General features: G+C 44.9%; 1 protein-coding gene across 2 annotated transcripts in view; it reads right to left on the bottom strand.

Moving 5' to 3' along the window:
• Nucleotides 1-18,135, bottom strand: part of LOC122412075 (lachesin-like) — an 85,106-nt gene that overhangs the window by 18,286 nt on the left and 48,685 nt on the right. For both annotated transcript variants that reach the window (XM_043421352.1, XM_043421353.1), the window contains exon 3: nucleotides 2,858-2,970. In XM_043421352.1, coding sequence (XP_043277287.1) covers nucleotides 2,858-2,915 — 58 coding nt within the window. In that variant the 5' untranslated portion in view covers nucleotides 2,916-2,970. The remainder of the gene's footprint in view (nucleotides 1-2,857; nucleotides 2,971-18,135) is intronic.

The following is an 18,135-nucleotide window of genomic DNA, read 5'->3' as shown; positions in this document are numbered from 1 at the left end:
CCCTGATACGGGACGTCGGATTTTCCGGACACATGCTCTCTCAGCAAAAGGCTATTCGAGATTCCCTCCTTACGCTCTCCTCCCTGTCCATCGCACTTTCTGCCAGCGACGTTTCGTCCTCTCTCTCTCTCTCAGCAGCGTGCGGCCTTGTCGAATGGCACGTAAATAATTTCACGTCACATAATTTCACGCTCGAGGAGCGATGTACGTTATTTCCCCGCGTGGCCAAAGCTCTGCGTGCCTTTAGGGTGAAAAGAAAAAGAATAGAAAAAAAATTGTGATCGACCGAGAGACGAGGGAGAGAGAGAGAGAGCAGCGAAGAAGAAAATGCGTTTGATTCTTTTTTTCCTTGTACGTTGTACAATCTTCTAGTCACGCTTGCTCATCTCTTCAAACTGCATCTTCAACATCTCACAATATTTTTTTTCGTAATATTCCCCCGCCCTCGCCCCCGCCCCTCGCTGTTCCATGGTTTGAGAATAAGCTACGATTGGCGAGCGATAGTGAACAACGAATTACGGAAACTTGATTCAAGACTGGAAAGTAAAAGGTGCTTAAGAGTATGGTTCAGTCGACTATAACCTGACTTTGAATTTTCGAAATCGAAATTCTTTGTCACAGTTTGACCGATTAAAAAATGGCTCCATCAGCCGATTTTTGCCATCGTCCTGCGTAGTCTGACAGAGCTTTTTTTTAATGAGTCAAACTGTGTCAAAGAATTTCGATTTCGAAATTTGCAGCCTTCTCTCTCGCACTCACGGTTGCCATTTACCGACTGATCCATCCTCAAGGAAGCTACTCAGTTACCTAACTAGTCATTAAAATATTAGACCATCGTTTGACCTGAGCAGTAGTTCATCTGCCAAGCTCGCTTTTCGTTTTCAAGAAAAAGACTTTGCGTTTTGGGAAAATATGTATCGAAATAAAAGAGCACTTCTCAATTCGTTTGTAAATTTATCATGTTGATAGTCGCATTTCGACTCAAATCCTTTTAGCGAAAAAAGTTTTAGAACGCGTTTGCCGATCTGCACATGCATCGCTGCATAGATTCAAATTTCAAATAACGCGCACATAACCTCGAATATGAGAGGTCGCAACGCCTCTAGTGACGCTCTTGAAAGAAGCGAGTGTCATGCCTTATTTTAGTCATTACTCCTGTCATAAGTCAGCTTCGATAAATTTTAAGCCGGATAAATGATTGGGAATATTTAATCTCTTTGCTGTTCAAATTTTGCTCCATCAATAATTGAGATATGAGAAAAAATGTACAGGTACTCCGCGATTTTTCATAAGAAGCCTAACGCGGCTTGTCGAGGCAGAAAAGAAATTACAGATACTACGCGTTACAACCGAGCGCGGACCTCAAAAATTAGTACGAATGACTTTAACGTCATAATTTAACATTCTGTAAAGTTTCATGTTATTCCGTCCATTAATACTAAATATTTCCTGTTTAACTTCCTTAAAATCTCGATGGATCGAGCACTTTGAAATATTTGTTTGACGTTGGAACGGGAAGCAGGATAATAATGAAAAGTAGATGGGAACCAAGATGGTGTTCGTTCAAAAGGAGCTTAAATGTAGTCAAGGTTACTCGGTAAAGGCCAGAGACGGCCGAGGATTGAAGGGAAAATGTTAAAATCGTATTTATTACTGCGAATACGTGTAGTTGGTGGGCTGAAAGGAAAGAGGTGGGAGGCTAAAAAGCCACCGTACTCCAGGGCTCTGCGAGCCTTCTGTCGTAGTATATCAAGGCTGACATGGAATTCCTCGAGAAGCAGCGGTGGAAATCTCATGAAAGTCGCTCGGAAGTTCTCCAGCCGCGTGTGCGATCGTGCCCATTTTCTCTCGCCATCCGCAAAAGCGTCTCAGCTCCGCGCGAGGAGAGTCGAGACGCGAGAGAGCCTCGGAAAAATAGCGAAGGCGAGTAGAAGAGCGCGGAGCTTGTGCGGTCGGCGAGCCGCGCGATGCAGGAGGGCGGGCTACAGGCGCGTAGCTATGAAAGAGACGGGGAGACATGGATTTTCAATTTGCCACATCCGCCAGCGATCGGCTTACCAAGAAAGCTCGAGTATTCGCACGATTTTTACGTCCCCGACCGATAAGTTGATTGGCCCTCGTGTCGAAGGAAACTCCGAGGGGCGTATGGCTTTGAAAAGCTTGCGTGTAGCACAGTTTTTTAATGCACTTGATAGGCTTCCCGTACAGGCTTCACCTAAAGTCGCATGGTTTTCGTGGGATGAAGTCGCCTCGGGTTTTGTTCTCGGACTCACCGTTGGTGGGGCGCCAACGAATCTTTTCAGATCCGTGGAAAGATCGGGGCGCGCTTTATTCGAATATTTAGCGAACGTTGATTTTTCTTCTGGAAACTTTTCTGTTATGGCTTTTGAAAGAGCCTGTTCAGTTACTTGTATTCTCGAGTGTGTGTGCTCACGTTGAGCTGGCTACGTTTTTCTACGATCACAAGCTCGGAATATCGCGGACGTGCTCAACTTTACTTTTACGCTCTAAGTTTATATACCTCGTGCTTTTATAGAACGGGGACTTAACTATGGAAAAGCGAGTGTGTACCTCGCGGTGGTAAACTTGAAAACGAAATCTCCGGCTTTTTGTCGAGGGGTCCAATGAAATGTTGCCGGAGCTATCTATTTTTTAGTATTAAAAAGTAAGCCAAGTATGTCTCGGCATCAAGGGTCCCGACACTCTCGTATTCGGAGAGGTTTTTTTAGTAGAAATCTCAAGATTCATGCTCAAGCTTTTTTTTTTTTTTTTTTTTTCAATTGAACCGAGACAAAGTCGCGGCAGTTTCACGACTGTAAATAATTGTTGATCGTTAAACTTGGGAGGTTCCACTTACATGAGCAAATCTGCAGTAACGCTGCGAGGATTCCGGCGATCGTGGCTCGCGCTGCCATGGGTCTGAAGCAGTCTTTTTTATGCGTTGCTTGGTCTCTGCGTCTCGCTCGATCTCTGCAACAAAAGGTGAAAAGGTATGAAGGAATGAAACGCGTTGAAAAAAACAATAATGTTGAAATATTGTCGGCCGAGGGAGGAACGCGAACGCGATTTGGAGTGCGAATGAAGAAGAAACATCGTGAGATCTTTATTATCGAAACGAGGATGAGACACAGGCTAGTTTACCATTTAATTTAATCGGCGAGAGTGGAAACATCGATCGAAGAAGCCAAGCGAAGGCTTTTGCTCGTTATTCCAAAGAGAAATTTGAGAAGCACTTTAGAGTAACACGACGGCGGTGAAGGTACGCTAATAAAATTGAAAAAAAACTGACAATATAATGATCGAAAGCCGCGCCGTGTCCTTTTGATTCGTCAATCGAATCGTTAAATATATAATTGAGCCACCGCGATTAGTCGCTGTGCATATTTGCTCAGAGGATTGAATATTTTCATTGATAAATAAATGCCACTGGGAAAACGACTGTTGCCATAATAAAAGGTGCTTTGATTGAGAACGTGTTTGGGAACGTGGAGGCATCGGGGAGAATAATAAAAATGTTGAAATGTGCTTCGGTCTCCGATGGGCGAACAGCGACGGCGGCGCGGAGTGTTGAAAACCGATCAGCCGGATATAAATGTGATTGAAAATTGCGTTTCTATTAGAAAGGCGATTGGTGCACGGTTGTTCATCCCATCAATTTTGATGGGTTTAAATTCGAACGGGCAGCACCGCTAGCCCCGGTGCGTGTATCATGTACGCGAGTGAATCATAGTTATGATACTCGCCATTGGAAACTCGTAACCTGTTTCGAGAGTAAAGAGAAGAGAAGGATATAAGGGTACAGAGTATAACTTTTGGATTCATCCCACATAACTAAATCGACGTGTAACTTATGTGAGGTCACCGACAACGACGATATATTTCAATGAACGGCCAGCGGCAATGAATTCCGAGCAGTAGAAAATGGAATTTTCCGGTACGGGGATGGGGCTGTTTCACTTCTTCTTCGCCTCCTCTTCCACTCCGGGCTGTACGGCCAGCCGAAGCAATCGTTTCGTTCGTTACATATATATGCGATTACGTATGTTCGGGGTGTCTTAAAAATCGTCCCGAAACATAAAAATTAACGCAGATGCCGAAATTAACAAGAAACAAGTCTTTGATCCGTGAGCTTTTGCAATTTTTTCATCAGCGAGAGCGGAAGGAAGAGTAGAAAGAGAAAAAGAAGCTCTTCGTCGTTGCGTCGTGAAGCGAGTAGAATCGCGGACTGGCGCATCAATCGGAAATCGAGCGATTCTTGGTCCTTCGCGTATTTCGAAGACTATCCCGCAGAGCGAGAAAAATAGCGAGATTTTTGGGACACTCTGTACGGTATATACATAAGAAAGATCGAAAAGTCGAGTCGGGACGTCATACGTGCTTCAGTCACCCTCCATCGATTTCGCTTATAGCGCCGTACGAAAAGTATATGTCTGTGTATATACGAAACTCATATATAGATGAGGAGCGAGCAGGTTATTACGTATAGTTTAAACGACCCGCGGTCTGCGAAAGCATTCGATACGAATTCTCGCGGACCACCATAAGTCATGACTTTCCAGTGGCCACATGAATGTATGCATGAGATAGGAACTTTATGCTTTATGCATCGAAGAATAAGGCGCCAGGGGTGGGGAAATACCTGATAAGGCACTATCCTCTTTCTCGAACGATTTTACAGAAAAAGCTAGAAACCGCAGTCTCTTATCGCTCTGAACTTTTACATGCTTTTCCTCGGGTTGACAACTCGATGGGATATTCGAGCCGATACAAAACCGACGAATCGATAGATCTCGCTATCAACCTTTTGTCTTTCCTTCATTTCCAAATTCCAATAATCGAATACGCCGATAATGCAATTTTCAGGATTCTTCGACCGAACGCGTCGTTCCGATGGATTTACATTCGACGTCGCGCATCGCATTTTTTTTCGCATTTCACGGTACGGAGCAAATGAAAATATAATCAGATCCGGAGAAAACCAGGCTCGGCTACCGACACTATCGCCGGACGTTGTAAAACGCGTTGTTTAAACTATCGAGCCCATGCGCCCGCTGTGATGCAGAGTTTCGCGTCGAATTCTGTTGAAATTTAGACCTATGCCAATATACGTATGTGTAAACGACAGGGACAAAGGTGGAAATATTATTTTGCGGAAATTGGTTGGAGCGTCGATCGCATCAGTTCGAATCAGTCATCGAAGCGGATGATTGGTCAAGCCGGCTTGGTAACCGCACAAACAACATATCGTCGCGGGGAAATCGTTTGAGTGTGACGAGGATAACGCGAGAGAAAAGGGATGAAGAGGATTTTGGAATTTGACTTGGGCTATTGCACAATAAATCGTAATATTTCATATAATTCGTCGGAATCCGATGAGTTTTAGTTGAGTCTGCCGGGGCTAGTATGCGGGATGAAATTTGTGTAGGCGCTCCGATGAAGGATCGATTCGTTTCCGGTCATTCGTACACACGATATTTTCTATTATTTATTGGCCTTTGTGCCAGCCGAACGAATAATACGTCGCGATGAAAAAGTGTACGCGCGTATATATTTATTAAAGGGTGCGCGAAACGAGGTGAAATTTTCCATACCAGAGCAGGCTGGTAATGCGGGAGGCCATTGCGGAAAGACGGTCGAGGCATCGAAGGAGGATATAGTTGAGGATTATCGTGGCGGACTTGCACTACACAACCGAAAGATAAATATCGGCGCCTCGCCCGCTCTCACTCCTCCCCGCGTCCAAACACCAAGAAAGATCCTCGAGGCACCTCCTCGCTTCACTTTTATAACCGAATTTCCACAACATTTACCACCGTTAATGGACGCCCGTGGTGTGCTGCCGGAGCTTCTGCCACTCTCTGCTTCTGGTGTTGCCAAGCTTTTTAAAGAAGATCTCATCGAGGGAGAAAGCTGGGCCGGCCAAGGGAGAGGCGAAAGGACGACGTGTATTACGAGGAAAAAGACAAGTATTTTCGGACTTTCCAAAAGGAAAAGTCGTTAAGCGTGTTTTACGATGAGGGACAGGCTCGTTCTGAGACGCGATCGTTCGAGGCTGCTGATAGCGGAGAAAAGGGACGATCTCGCGTTTTATTTCCACTCTCGATTCTTCGCATCCTCGCGATTGGCTCTCGTCGAATGATTCGCAGGATCAAAACGGCGCGTGGCGCGTAGTCAAAAATATGTCGAGCGACTTCATTTTATGGATAATTGCCCGAACTTATCGTTCCGGTCGATGCATTCGTCTCTTTGCTTTCTCACAGTTGCGAAACAATGAAAAATAAACCAGCACGCTACGAAAAAAAGGAGGAAACAATGAAATTACGAAAATGGATTGATCCTGAGTAAATTCGAGTTATAACCCCGTCCTCCGTTTCCGATAATCGTATCCCCGTATAAATGGCAAAATTTCTTATATTTTTAGCCATGAGTAACGAGCGAGTATAGAAGGAGAGTCGAGGGTGGGCGAATTTCACCAGGGTATGACAAAGGGAGGAGAGAAATTGGATTAACCGAGGCGTTATCGTTTCTGGCTTGCTTGCAGGAAGTGTGTTCACTTTTCTCTCTCGTGTTCAAGTTACGTTTTCCGTTGCACGTGTTGTTGTTGGTTTTTTCCTTCCTACATTTTTCTTCATCCTTTTCTCCATCCTTTTTCTTTTCCCGTTTCGCGAGCAGACCCCTAAGCTGTGTAACCGCGAACGGGACGTACGGCCAGAGGTACGGGGCAGTCGTTTGATAAATTTTATGGAAGCGAAGGAAACAATATTTTCGCTCAACTGCGCGTAGATGTACTCAACAGTCGTATTTTTCTTTTCCCTTTTTCTTTCTCCTCTTTCTCTCGCTCACTCTTTCTCTCCTTTGCACATGCACACACACACACACACACACACATACGAGCGAGCTCTTTTCTCTCTCTTTTCACGTCGGGGCTCGTTGCCGCGTCTATGAAAGTCTCTCATGTAGTCACGTAACGCACGTACACGTATACAAGCTCCCTTCCGCTGGTTAAAGTAGCCCTCTGCTCGTGACAGGTGGATCGCAGTTATTCAGTCAGCCGATACGAGGATTGGCTGTAGGTTAACTTATTGGATCTCGGATCTCGCATTGTCGAGCATTGCTTTCTCAGACAGGAGAGACGAATTCAATGAGATTTAGTGGATAATACGAGAGTAATTTTTTTCCTTTTTTTCAATTCTTTTTCCTCTTATTTTCATTCTTATTTTTTATAAAAAAAAGCTCACAGTTTTTATCCCAATGAGGTTTTGCGAATGGAACGATTGTAATAAGCGAATGAGCGATCGACCTTTGGATAAATGCTCCGAAACATAAGGAGCATCGGTACTTGAAAATTCGATGATTGCTTCTGCAAAAAATAAATCTCTTTTTATTCTTCGACGAAGCACAAGAAAATTTGGCGGATTCGTACGTGCATTTTACTCGTTCTTATCGCTTTAGAAGAATTTCTTTTTTTATGTCCCTCCGTCGGTTGTTTCCTCGGTACAATATTTTTCCATTTTACAGTTTTTATCGTTCATCCAGAGGCTCCCGCGCACAGTATCTTCGGGCATAAGATCTTGATAATATGTTTACGCCCGTAGAACATCGTACGTGACGATGATACGGGCGCGAGTGATCAGTGGGTGTAATGAAACACGATTCGACGGTTTCAACATGCCTGTACGAATATGCCGTATACCGGGTGTTGCTACATCGGGCCACGCGAACGACACGCAGGAACTCGATTCTCCGTTTAACCGGAAACAAATAATTGAACTACTTTCAAAAGAGGGAAGAGACGTTGTTTCTTTTCATTTTTTTCTCCCATTTTCCGTATCTCGTACTAATGTTTCGCGCAGGATGAATCGATCCGAGTATTATTTTTCTACCGGGTTATTATGGAAATTTTCTTCTCAAAAGCCGCTGGACATTCTGACACCCCGTAGAGAGTCACTTCTTCAGAGGATTTCCGTTTGATTGAAACGTCCGTGTATGTGTACATCGTCGACGTCTCGCTAATACCTCACGAATCATTTCTCTTGCGCAAACTGCATCGTGTACTACAAACCATCGGTAAACACCAAAGTGTAATCCGTCCTTGCCACTAACCCTTCGGGGTAAGCTTCTCTCTCGTCTCCCGTGGACACGACGGATTAAGCCTCGACAGAAGCTATGAAAAACTCTGAATGACTCGAAATATTCTTGAAAGTTCGTTTGCAACTCGGAGGCGTGATCGCTGAAAAAATTGGCAATTAAAAATCTCTTGGAAAAATGGTAGCGTCGATATGCACGCGGCAAACCTTCGAATTCTTTAATCCTCGAGGCCCTGCCGCTGACGAGTGGTTTGACGAATTGAAAAATCGCCGCGCTCGCGGGGATCACGCGAGAGGGATTCGAAGATAAATAAGAGATTGCGAGAGCGACTTCGCGAGAAGATTTTGCATAGGGGCATCGTGGAAGCAGCGATTTGTAGAAAGTAAAAAGCCGCGTATTGCTATTGTAAAGAAACGTCGCCCTTTGACCCCCGTGTCATATCTGACTGTCCGGTCTTCCGCCCGAAATCCCCATTCAAACGATGAGAGCAGGAGGATTCATACGGCGTGTTTGTCGATGAGAAGAAAGGAAGAAAAACGTTCACGCTCTAGAGCTCGGGGTTAGGAAAGATCGCTTCTTTTCTGCACACTCGCGCGGTTCAATGTGAAAATTCGCATACTATCCGCATTTCTATACGCTCTGGCCGTTCAACGATTCGTAACGTGTTTTCATCGCCGAATAATAGTCTTCTTGGTACGACGGACTCGGCGCCGGGAGGATTTTATCGAGCCACGTCGCGCTATATGGAGGCGACCAATGTTGAACGAACGTTGAATAAAATCGAGCGACACTCTGTGATTTTTGCAAATTGTTTTATCACCGAGTTTATCAAAGTAATGTTGACTCTCGTATTTCAAGGGCGATAATAACGCCCGATGATCCGAAGCCCGATATGAAAATGACTCGGTGATCGAACGCGGGGGATAAAAATGCTTAATGAAGTTTGATCGTGGACAAACATAAACGATGCGCAGTTATCGTGTGCGAGCAACGATTGCCGCTTTAGCTGACGTTTATTCATGTAAAATATCCTCGTTATATCGAGCCGGGGCCAGTCTGTGTGTGGGACTGATTTTCGCGTATAGGATGAATGAAAAACAAAGTTTTAATCGAAGGAGGTTAAGTACGTTTGTGTTTACTCGTGTAGCAGAGCCAGCGTGAGCCGTAACATTTTTTAATTACGCGCGGATTATGGGGAGGGTAAGCCGCGGTTGAACGACCTTCTTATACGTGCTCAAGGTCGTTATTACGTCGGTCTTCCTTCATAGAAAGTGCCTGCGGCGGAGAGTCGTTGGTGCGCGGTTCATATGGGGCGAAGCGAGAGTCCGCGTGACTGAAAAAAAGAGAGCTAAATTGCGGGAAGAGGGAAGGAAAATAGTGGTGTCCGCACAGAAGCAGGGGATCGTGGGATATGGAAGCGGCGCCGAGGGGGAGAAGGAAAAACACAGGAAAATCGTTGCGATGAGAATTTTGTCGGGCGCGCGGTAAAAGGCGATTGAACGAGCAATAAAATTCTCGCGCTTCCTCAGCCCCTCGAGCACTCGGCGAGAAGGAATGAGGAAATAGGCTAGTGCTCGCTGCTTCTCGGGCGGTGAGGAAGCTCACGGGTGTCCCCGATGTTACGCGGCGCCAGCAGTTCATTACCGTGTTCTCAACAGAAAATTCCGCAAAGTTCTTTCAATTCGTCCTAATGCGCGGTACATTTTCCAAGCGTTTGATCCGAAACGCCGATGCGATCGCGGACTAGTCACCAGGTGGAAGGAGCGCAAATTGAAAAATGCCAAAGCACTTATTACCTCGAGAGTGAAACGATGCGCGAACCGCGCTCGCTCGGGCCCGCGAGCGACGGCGATTTCAGGACACCCTTAGACGACAATGCTCGATTAAAGCGTGTGCAAGCGTAGGGCTTTTATAACACGCTGGCTAGAAAGCTTGATGCGAGAGTGAAAAAGAGGCGAGGGAACGCACATCGTCCTCGAGAATGAACGCAATGGCGTTTTAATTATTTTCCTCGAGACTCGTAAAAGCACAGAGTTAAGTTTCCCCGCGAGTCACCATTGTTATACACCACGGATATATTCCCGTGTACCCATGAATGTACCAGTAGTACCAGCCCAGAAATGTCTGTAGTTGGAGCAAGAGGTTTTACGGGAGGTTGTGGGAGGGTTGAAGCGCTGAGGCCACAGCCGGGGTTGGGTAAAACTTAATTCGTGGCAATGTCTGCCACTGCCACTGCTCCTGTCGTCTTCGCGGTCTACCAAGAGTGCTTTCCCACACTCTTATATATCCGCGCTATATTTTCCCTCATGTACGCGTATCCTCCTCTGCTTTATGTCTGTACATTCACTCCATTATGGCGCGCGCGCGCGCTCGCTTCGAATATTGAACATTTTATCCGGCGCATTCCGGACTTTTAAAAGCCCCAAAGAAAACGTACGTCGGACTGCGGATTATTTTTTTGTTTCATCAGATCATGGACGCGTCGACACTTTCTTTGGACGTGTCGCGGTCCCACTGATTCTTCGTTCATTTTCATTTTTTTGAATGCCATTTTCTTTGATATTGCGCAGAGATTATTGGGACGAAACGAATTTCACTATTTCTGGTAGAAATGACATAGTGCAAATGCATTTTAGGGGGCTTGGACAATCCTCATTTGATTAACGTTGAATTATTTTGGATGAGGCTCACGGGGACGGGAATCGCACACGATTTTCTCGACATTGCTTGCTCTCCGGTGAGAGCGAGAGGGGGAAAGATTGCGAGGGAAAAGGGTTGACATTGCCCGCCTGGCACTGCGGTGTAAATTGCGCTGGAAGAGTTCACTTTTTTTATGCTCTCTCATTTTGTTCAACGTACCTGTGTCTTTGTCCTTCAAGACCTCGCAAAAAGCGCGTGAAAAGTTTAATTATGCGGGTTACTGTTTTTTGAAAGAGTAATGAAAATTAGAATGGCTGGGCGGTCCCGGGCGAACCTACTGCGCGAAAATAAAACACGCTCTCGGTCCCTGGCATTCTTTCCTTTGCTTTCGTACCTCCTTCGTTATTCATCTCACTCGATGTTCCGGTATCGGTCGATCCCCCGGGCTTTACTTTTTCCAGCTTTTTGAAACGTTACGCATTCGCACGTTCGTCGACCACCGGGAATAAGAAATTTTTTCTTTACCCAGCATGCAGTGGATCAAATTCACGATCATTCGAGAAAAATGTGTGCGAACGCGATTAAAATGACCGGCGTAGCCATGCGAGGCGGGAATTCCGAGGTTTGCCCCCGTCCTGTCATAGATATTTTCTCGAGATCTCGTAAGCTCTGATTCCGAGTGTTTTAGTTGACCTTCTCCCTCGAGGATATCCCTTTGAAACGGCAACATCCCTATTCCCGTATTCCAGGCAGGCAGCACGAAAATTTATCTGATTTTCTCTCCTGTACAGCTCAGCCTCTGGCTTGGGCTCGTGAAGAAAATATTTGCTCGGGATTAAGATAACTCAAACGGAACGAGATGAGATCTCGATATTTTTCAAGATATGTCGATTTCGAGAGCGACGCGATGAATCGAGATCCTGCAGGAAATTAAGCTCTCTCGTTTACTCCTGATTTTTATGAATTTGGTCGAATCCCCTCGCTTCCCGGAAGTCCGAATGAATATGATTAATCAAACAAATGAATCGACTCGCTCGAGGCAGACATTCCGCTTCGGTAGCTCGATGGGAAAAAATCGAGTCGAATGGAAAATGGTTTTTTTGATTTTCGTCGTTTCAACATTCCTGAAGGATCAATTTTTCGTTGAAAACGAAGATAGATCGATGGGGACGTGAACTATTTTTCAATAACGAATATCGGAAAATTCCACTCGATTATGTGCAACGCGGACACCGGCATGTTTAGTTTTTCCTGATTTTATTTTTCCTCCGAGTATTCGAGTCTACGAAATGAGAAGTCACAATATCTTAAGCGTTCCATTTACCTCCATCCACCTCCCGTTTTCGCCTTAATTTTTTCTTCGCTGAGAGAAGCAAAAAAACAACGATTTGAAAAAGTTTCATAGCTCGAAAAGGGGTCAAACTTGTTCAAAGTTCTCTCGCGCCGTATATACACGCCTGAGAAGTTCAATAAAGATGATCCCCGGGCCGACTTATTCTCTTGGTGATTCACTTATTTACGTTGGCGAGCCAATAAGCGTCGTACGTAAAAAAAATTGAAAAAGTAATGAAAATCGCTGAAAAATAATGTTAAAATAAAGTTTGCGAAAAAAAGCGAAGGAAATGGGGATGTCGGCGTTCATCGACATTGCGTCACGCGTAGGGAAAAAAACATTTAATAAAGCCGAATCCTTCGTCGTTCGTCGCATATTTTGTGATCAACGTAATTGAGAAAGGATGGAAGAAGAGAAATGCGAATGACGAATACAAACGTTCGTTGTGCCAACGAACTCTCGAAATTTTAAGCTCCGCGGTGTTCATCGAAAGTTTGAAAAACCATTAAAACGAGTCGATGAGTTTTTTCAAGACTCAGTCACAATATCAAATATCAATGGACTCAAAACTTTTAACAAAGCGCCAGAGGAAGCTTCAGTTTTTATTGTAGCTTCAAACTGTTTTCATCCTTTTTTCCATTTTTCATATAAACGGAAAAAAATTGTTCGCATCGTTGAGAACGCGAGTGCAGTAGATAACGGCTCTCCCAGGGAGAGATCAATAAGTAGTAAACGTTGGCAAATAAAATGAGAATGCGATTACAGCGTTAATGAAAAATGAGAGATTAATAAAACGTAAATACGCGGAGGAGGAAAGAAAGTTGTCGGAAGGTCCGGGGTGCGCGAGGGAGAGAAGAGTTTGGCAAAGAAAATCCACCTCCTTCGATATAATAATGTTTCGTCGAGGAGAATCCTCTCCAGGGCCAATATCACGACGTATCAAGTGCAATCTTTCAGGTCGGAGTACATAAATTAGTCTGTGCAAATGGCAACAGGATATATTGGACGAGCTTTTCTTTTATCGCGTTCCCTGCTGCGCTCTGAAACTCTCTCGTTGCGGAGAAACCCAAAAAAAAAAGGCACGAGAAAAACGTAAGAAAATGTAATTGGAAATTACGAGGCTGCGTAAGGGTCTTATTTGTTTCTCTTGCTCGCGCTCACGTCCGACCCGCTGGAAACACGTCCCTGCTGTTGCTAACGAGACTCTCCATTGTTTTTCCGCGTTCGCGTTCTTCCTTTTCCAACTCTCACCCCTTCCGGCCTGCTCCGACGAGCAAATGCTATTATTCGCTTCACTTTTATATCCACTTCCCGCGTCTCGAGCTCTGTTTCTTTCGATACTTCCTCCCGGAACGGTTTGTGCGAAGCAATACTCCGACTGTTGGAACAATCGTCTATTTTGCCTTCTCGATTTTTGTCGATTCCCCGCCGACTGTACCAGCGCCGTCGTCTTCACGCCGCCGGAGGGAAGGAAATGGACTTTCGATCGCCCAGAATTTTTCCGCGAGAAAAATCAAGCTCCGGCCTTTCGGGACTCATTTCGTCAAGTTCCTTCCGTCCTCTTAGCAGTCGCGTTAAATGACGAAGTCAAGAGGCGACGGCCGGCCGCGAGAACGCCCTCGAAGTCGAGACCTTTTGCGGACGCGTTGGAAAACAATGATCGCTCGGCAATGAGCCGCGCGAACCGGTCGCGTTAAAGTATAATAAATAAAAAAAAGGAAAGGCTCAGGAACGGAATTACAACGATTAAGGTTGCATCTCGCTCGGATGGACGGCGAGACAGGATCAAGCTCAAAGTAACTGGCAAGTAGAAAGCGTGTGAGATGTACGAATAGTTGGGAGGGGATAGAAGCGCGGAGGCCCTCGGTGTTGGCCAGGATTACGGGAAAGGACGGAGGTGTGGGGCAGCAGCAGGTTTGAGCCCGTCCTGTCGGTGCTTTCGATGTGTCGGTGCGCGCTTTGCTGTTTCTCCTATCCCGGACTTGTCCTCGTTCCTTCTCTCTTCCTCCGTACTCGCGGCGTACTCGGTCTCTGGGATGTCGGGGCTCCCGACTGCCCGCCCTGGCCTGATGCTGAATTACGTCCTACCCTATATCCCCCGGACCTATTGAACCCATGCCTGCTGGCCCCATAAATACCAGCATCCTACGAGAGACAGAAGATCGTCGCGTCTACACATAGCTTCGACGAATCCTCTCGCCTCGCCTCGCCTCGCCGCTCACCTCTCCGTGTCACCCTTCCGAACGCGCACTCTCTTCTACCTCGCAAAATGAACCACGAAAATTTAATACCCTTTGGAACATCAAAGCCCCTCTAAAAACACGCGGATTAACCTCGATACGACCATTATTTATCCTGCTTCGATCCGCATCGATTCGTCCCACCGCGCATTATATAAATTCTTTCATTCGCATTCGACGAAGCAGCCGAGAACCCACGATTTTTTATTACGGAGTTTGAAGAACGCATGGCGAGTGAAATATGCCAGTTGGGAGTGTTTGCTTGTCGCTTGAAACGACATTTTATAAATATTCGTTTCCGAGAGTGTTTTACAATTGGATATTTGCAGAAGCGAGCCGAATCGTATTTCGTGTGAGCAGCACAAGTCGCCAATCCAGTTTCTTCTTTACGCTCCGGTCAGCCTTACCGGGTCTGGATAAAATGAAAAACGTATTTGACGGCGTTTCGTTGTCCGAGATCCGGCTACTCGCTCAGAGGTACCCTTAAAAGGATACAGCGAGGCTCGTGGTAACTTGGCACCTCTTTTATACGGCTCGGCGACCTCTCGTCTGAGCCGTGCTCCAAATTTAAGGATCACGGTCCCCCGGAAACCAAGTTTTGTTTCATAATTTAGGATTTTATTTAAAGGAAGACATTTTTTTTCATATTCTCGTTGAATTCGATGCGGCCGGTGTCCTGGAATATTTTCTCTTGACACGCTTGGCGAAGATGAAAAAACGACGTCGAGAAATAAAATGTCGAGTATAAGGACGAATTGATTGAAATTAGTGCTGAAAATTGAACTATTGTTCATATTTTTTCTCAAGTATAATATTTCTCGACGTTGGGTCAACGTTCTCTTCTACCGAATATTTTTCCCTTTTTTCCGTTCTCAAGTCCGTTGATTTGTGTTTTTTATGTCTGTCGGAACGTGAGTCGAATGCTGGGAGGAACGTTCGTGGGGAAAAAAGCATCGATAGTCCCGATGCGAACGGTCGGACTGGTGCGGGACTCGGATAAATTCACAAGAAGCGATCGTAATCAGTAAGAGCTTGCGTACCACCTTTTTCTTTTTTTTTGCGATTGCGCACGACGGTGCTACCAATCAATTCATCAGTGAGAGTCGCGATTTCATCTCGATATGCTTCTCGCCGAACTATTTTTTCTCATCTATCGACGCTTTATTCATTGGCACACCGGATGCAAAAGTCCCTGCGGAATGATTTAATTGTATGGGCTGAATTTTGCAAACTGGATTTACAAGAAAGAACGATCACGGGCTCCGTATTAAACGTACCCAAATTTTCGGGAAGTCGTCACAATGGAAAATTTCTAAAGTAAAATGTAGCATGAGAATGCACGAAAGTTTGGCCAAGTCTTTTTCCATGTCCGGTGAAGTGTTCCACGACTCCTCTTATTACATCCCGCATCCAATTTCCAATAAAACCTCTTACCCGACTCTCCGTATCACGGTGTGTTTGACCGCCACACAATTATCACAAGTCGGTGTTTTCCTGTTGTTTACCGAATCTGTGTGGGCCGGAAGTGATTTTCAATCGCGGCAAATGCGATTTTTCTGGCCCAATGAACTCAATGGCTCCAAGCGACTTGGTCGAAATCGGTTTTTTCCGCTCGCACCGTCAACGCTTGAGGAAAAGGAAATAATTTTTTTTCTACAGCCTTCGAGTGACAGTACTCTCGTTTTCCTGGACCCAACTGACTTTAAACGATACGGAAAGATTGGAAAATTCAAAAACTAATTAAAAACTAATTCCCGAAAATTTTCGAGTTTTTATATCCTGGAATTAGCCAAGCTACAAAAACTAATGGATTCCTGACAAGTCCCTTGAAACGAAAGTGGGTTTTTCTAATTCCAATGAATGCGGAGTGGCTAACGTTGATCATTGCAGAGGATTTCGAGAGGATCGAGCAAACTTGGGTGTCACTGTGAAAACACAGCGTCCACGTAGAGGAAATTCAACGCGACGTCTCTGCGGATTGAGTGCGAAAACGAGTGGCGGAGTTTGTTTTCAAAATCATAGTTCAGCTGGTGTGTTGAATCGACGATAATCTACGATCGGCGTTCGTTTAAGGGGCTTTAATCAGCGGTTCGAGTTTCGATCAACGTTTTTTTCTGTGCCAGAGTCGTGAGTTGTACATTTATATTGAAAGGCTAAAATATTTAGACAGTGCTTAATTGCCCAAACATCGGAACTTTCGGATTTTCTTGATCCTCTTCGCTCTCCTATAGAAGTAGAGATTCGACTCGGCCTTCAATAGCGAATACTCTCGTCCGGATCACGAGCATCGAGTGCTCTAAAGCCGTCCATCCTGAGGCAAACGGGCCAAGTGCAGTGCCTCGAGATTGCGTCACTGTGCTTTTATTCCACTACAGACACTGGGCCTCGCACAATCGAGGATTTGTGCACCATTGTAACGATGTTTTCGTGAATTTTCCGGAGGAATAAGAAGCAGGAAAAGGTTGGGAGCTTTGTGGGGGTACGGGTGATGCTACGTTGATGCTCCGTCCGTAATATAGTTTCAAGATATTCCTCGTTTAAGGATGCATAAACACTAGGCTCGATTTCAGATGGCATTCTAATTTTTTTGTGTGTCCAAGCTTGAAACTTAATCTCTGTGAATTTTCAAGGTCTCTTAACGACTGCTTAATCGAAATATTTCTAGTCAAAAAGAACATAGTTTTACGGTCTTCGAAGCCTGTGTAACTCAAAATTTGATGTATTTTTATATCAGATGTTAATTATAAAAAACGTGTTAATTGTAAAAAGGCGGTCAATAGATATCTGAATTAGAAATATAAAGTTAAAAACGACAAATGCTCACGAAAACTCAGAGTTTCATAACCTTGTGAAGTTGTGGCAACGTCGCACAACCTTTGAACGTGTACAATGCTGAATGGAACTTTTTTGAGGTTATGGTAAACTCTCACCTCAGCTGTCAAGTGATTACGTTCGATATTGTCAGACGTAAACTTTTCACTATCGAGTCATGTTAAGAGTATGGATCAGTCGACTAACCTCACTTGGAATTTTCGAAATCGAAATTCTTTGACACAGTTTGATCGATTAAAAAAAGGCTCTGTCAGGCTACGCAGGACGATGGCAAAAATCGACTGACAGAGCCTTTTTTTAATCGATCAAACTGTCTCAAAGAATTTCAATTTCGAAATTTGCAGTTATCTCTTTCGCGCACTCGCAGTTGCGATATACCGACTGATCCATCCTCTTAAAAACTGTGCATAAAATCCTTTTCGTAACGAAATGAACTTAAATATTATTTACCATTAAAAAATAATTTATTTGAAAAAATATGGCCAAAGACTGTCCATTGACTAGTACGACCCGCTTTCACATCCTTAATCGACAAAATATCGACCGAGAGGGAATCAAAAATAGACGAAAAGCTTTTTTGTCCCTCCACCAGCCGTTAACGGCTTTAGAAATGTCTCGGTAGCAGTTAATCACGCTGTTAATCGATAAAATCGAAAAGTTGAACGATGAAATTTAATGGGAGGATTGTTAGCGCAGTGTGTATTCCTCGTAGTGTTTTCACGAGTCTTTATCCTCTTTTCGAGTGTGGAATAATAATCCGTAGGTTGTTGGACCGGTGGGAAAAGAGGCAGCATATTATAAGGCGTGGCACGGCAGGCACGCTTTTGCGGATATGCACTTGGTCGCGAGTGCCTCTCACGTTTATCGGCTCCTTGCACGTACGAAAACTCTCATGGCAATGTCCTCGTACCGGAGCCGCTCTTCAACGAAACGGAAAGGCCATACTCAAATCCCCATCCACTAGAATTTTTTTTCTCCGTATTACCCTGCGAGACTAGTCCA

The sequence above is a fragment of the Venturia canescens genome, chromosome 6 (assembly GCF_019457755.1).
Source record: "Venturia canescens isolate UGA chromosome 6, ASM1945775v1, whole genome shotgun sequence".
Lineage (NCBI taxonomy): Eukaryota > Metazoa > Arthropoda > Insecta > Hymenoptera > Ichneumonidae > Venturia > Venturia canescens.
The sequence above is the reverse complement of the archived record's forward strand: the minus strand, read 5'-3'. Positions and strand labels throughout refer to the sequence as shown.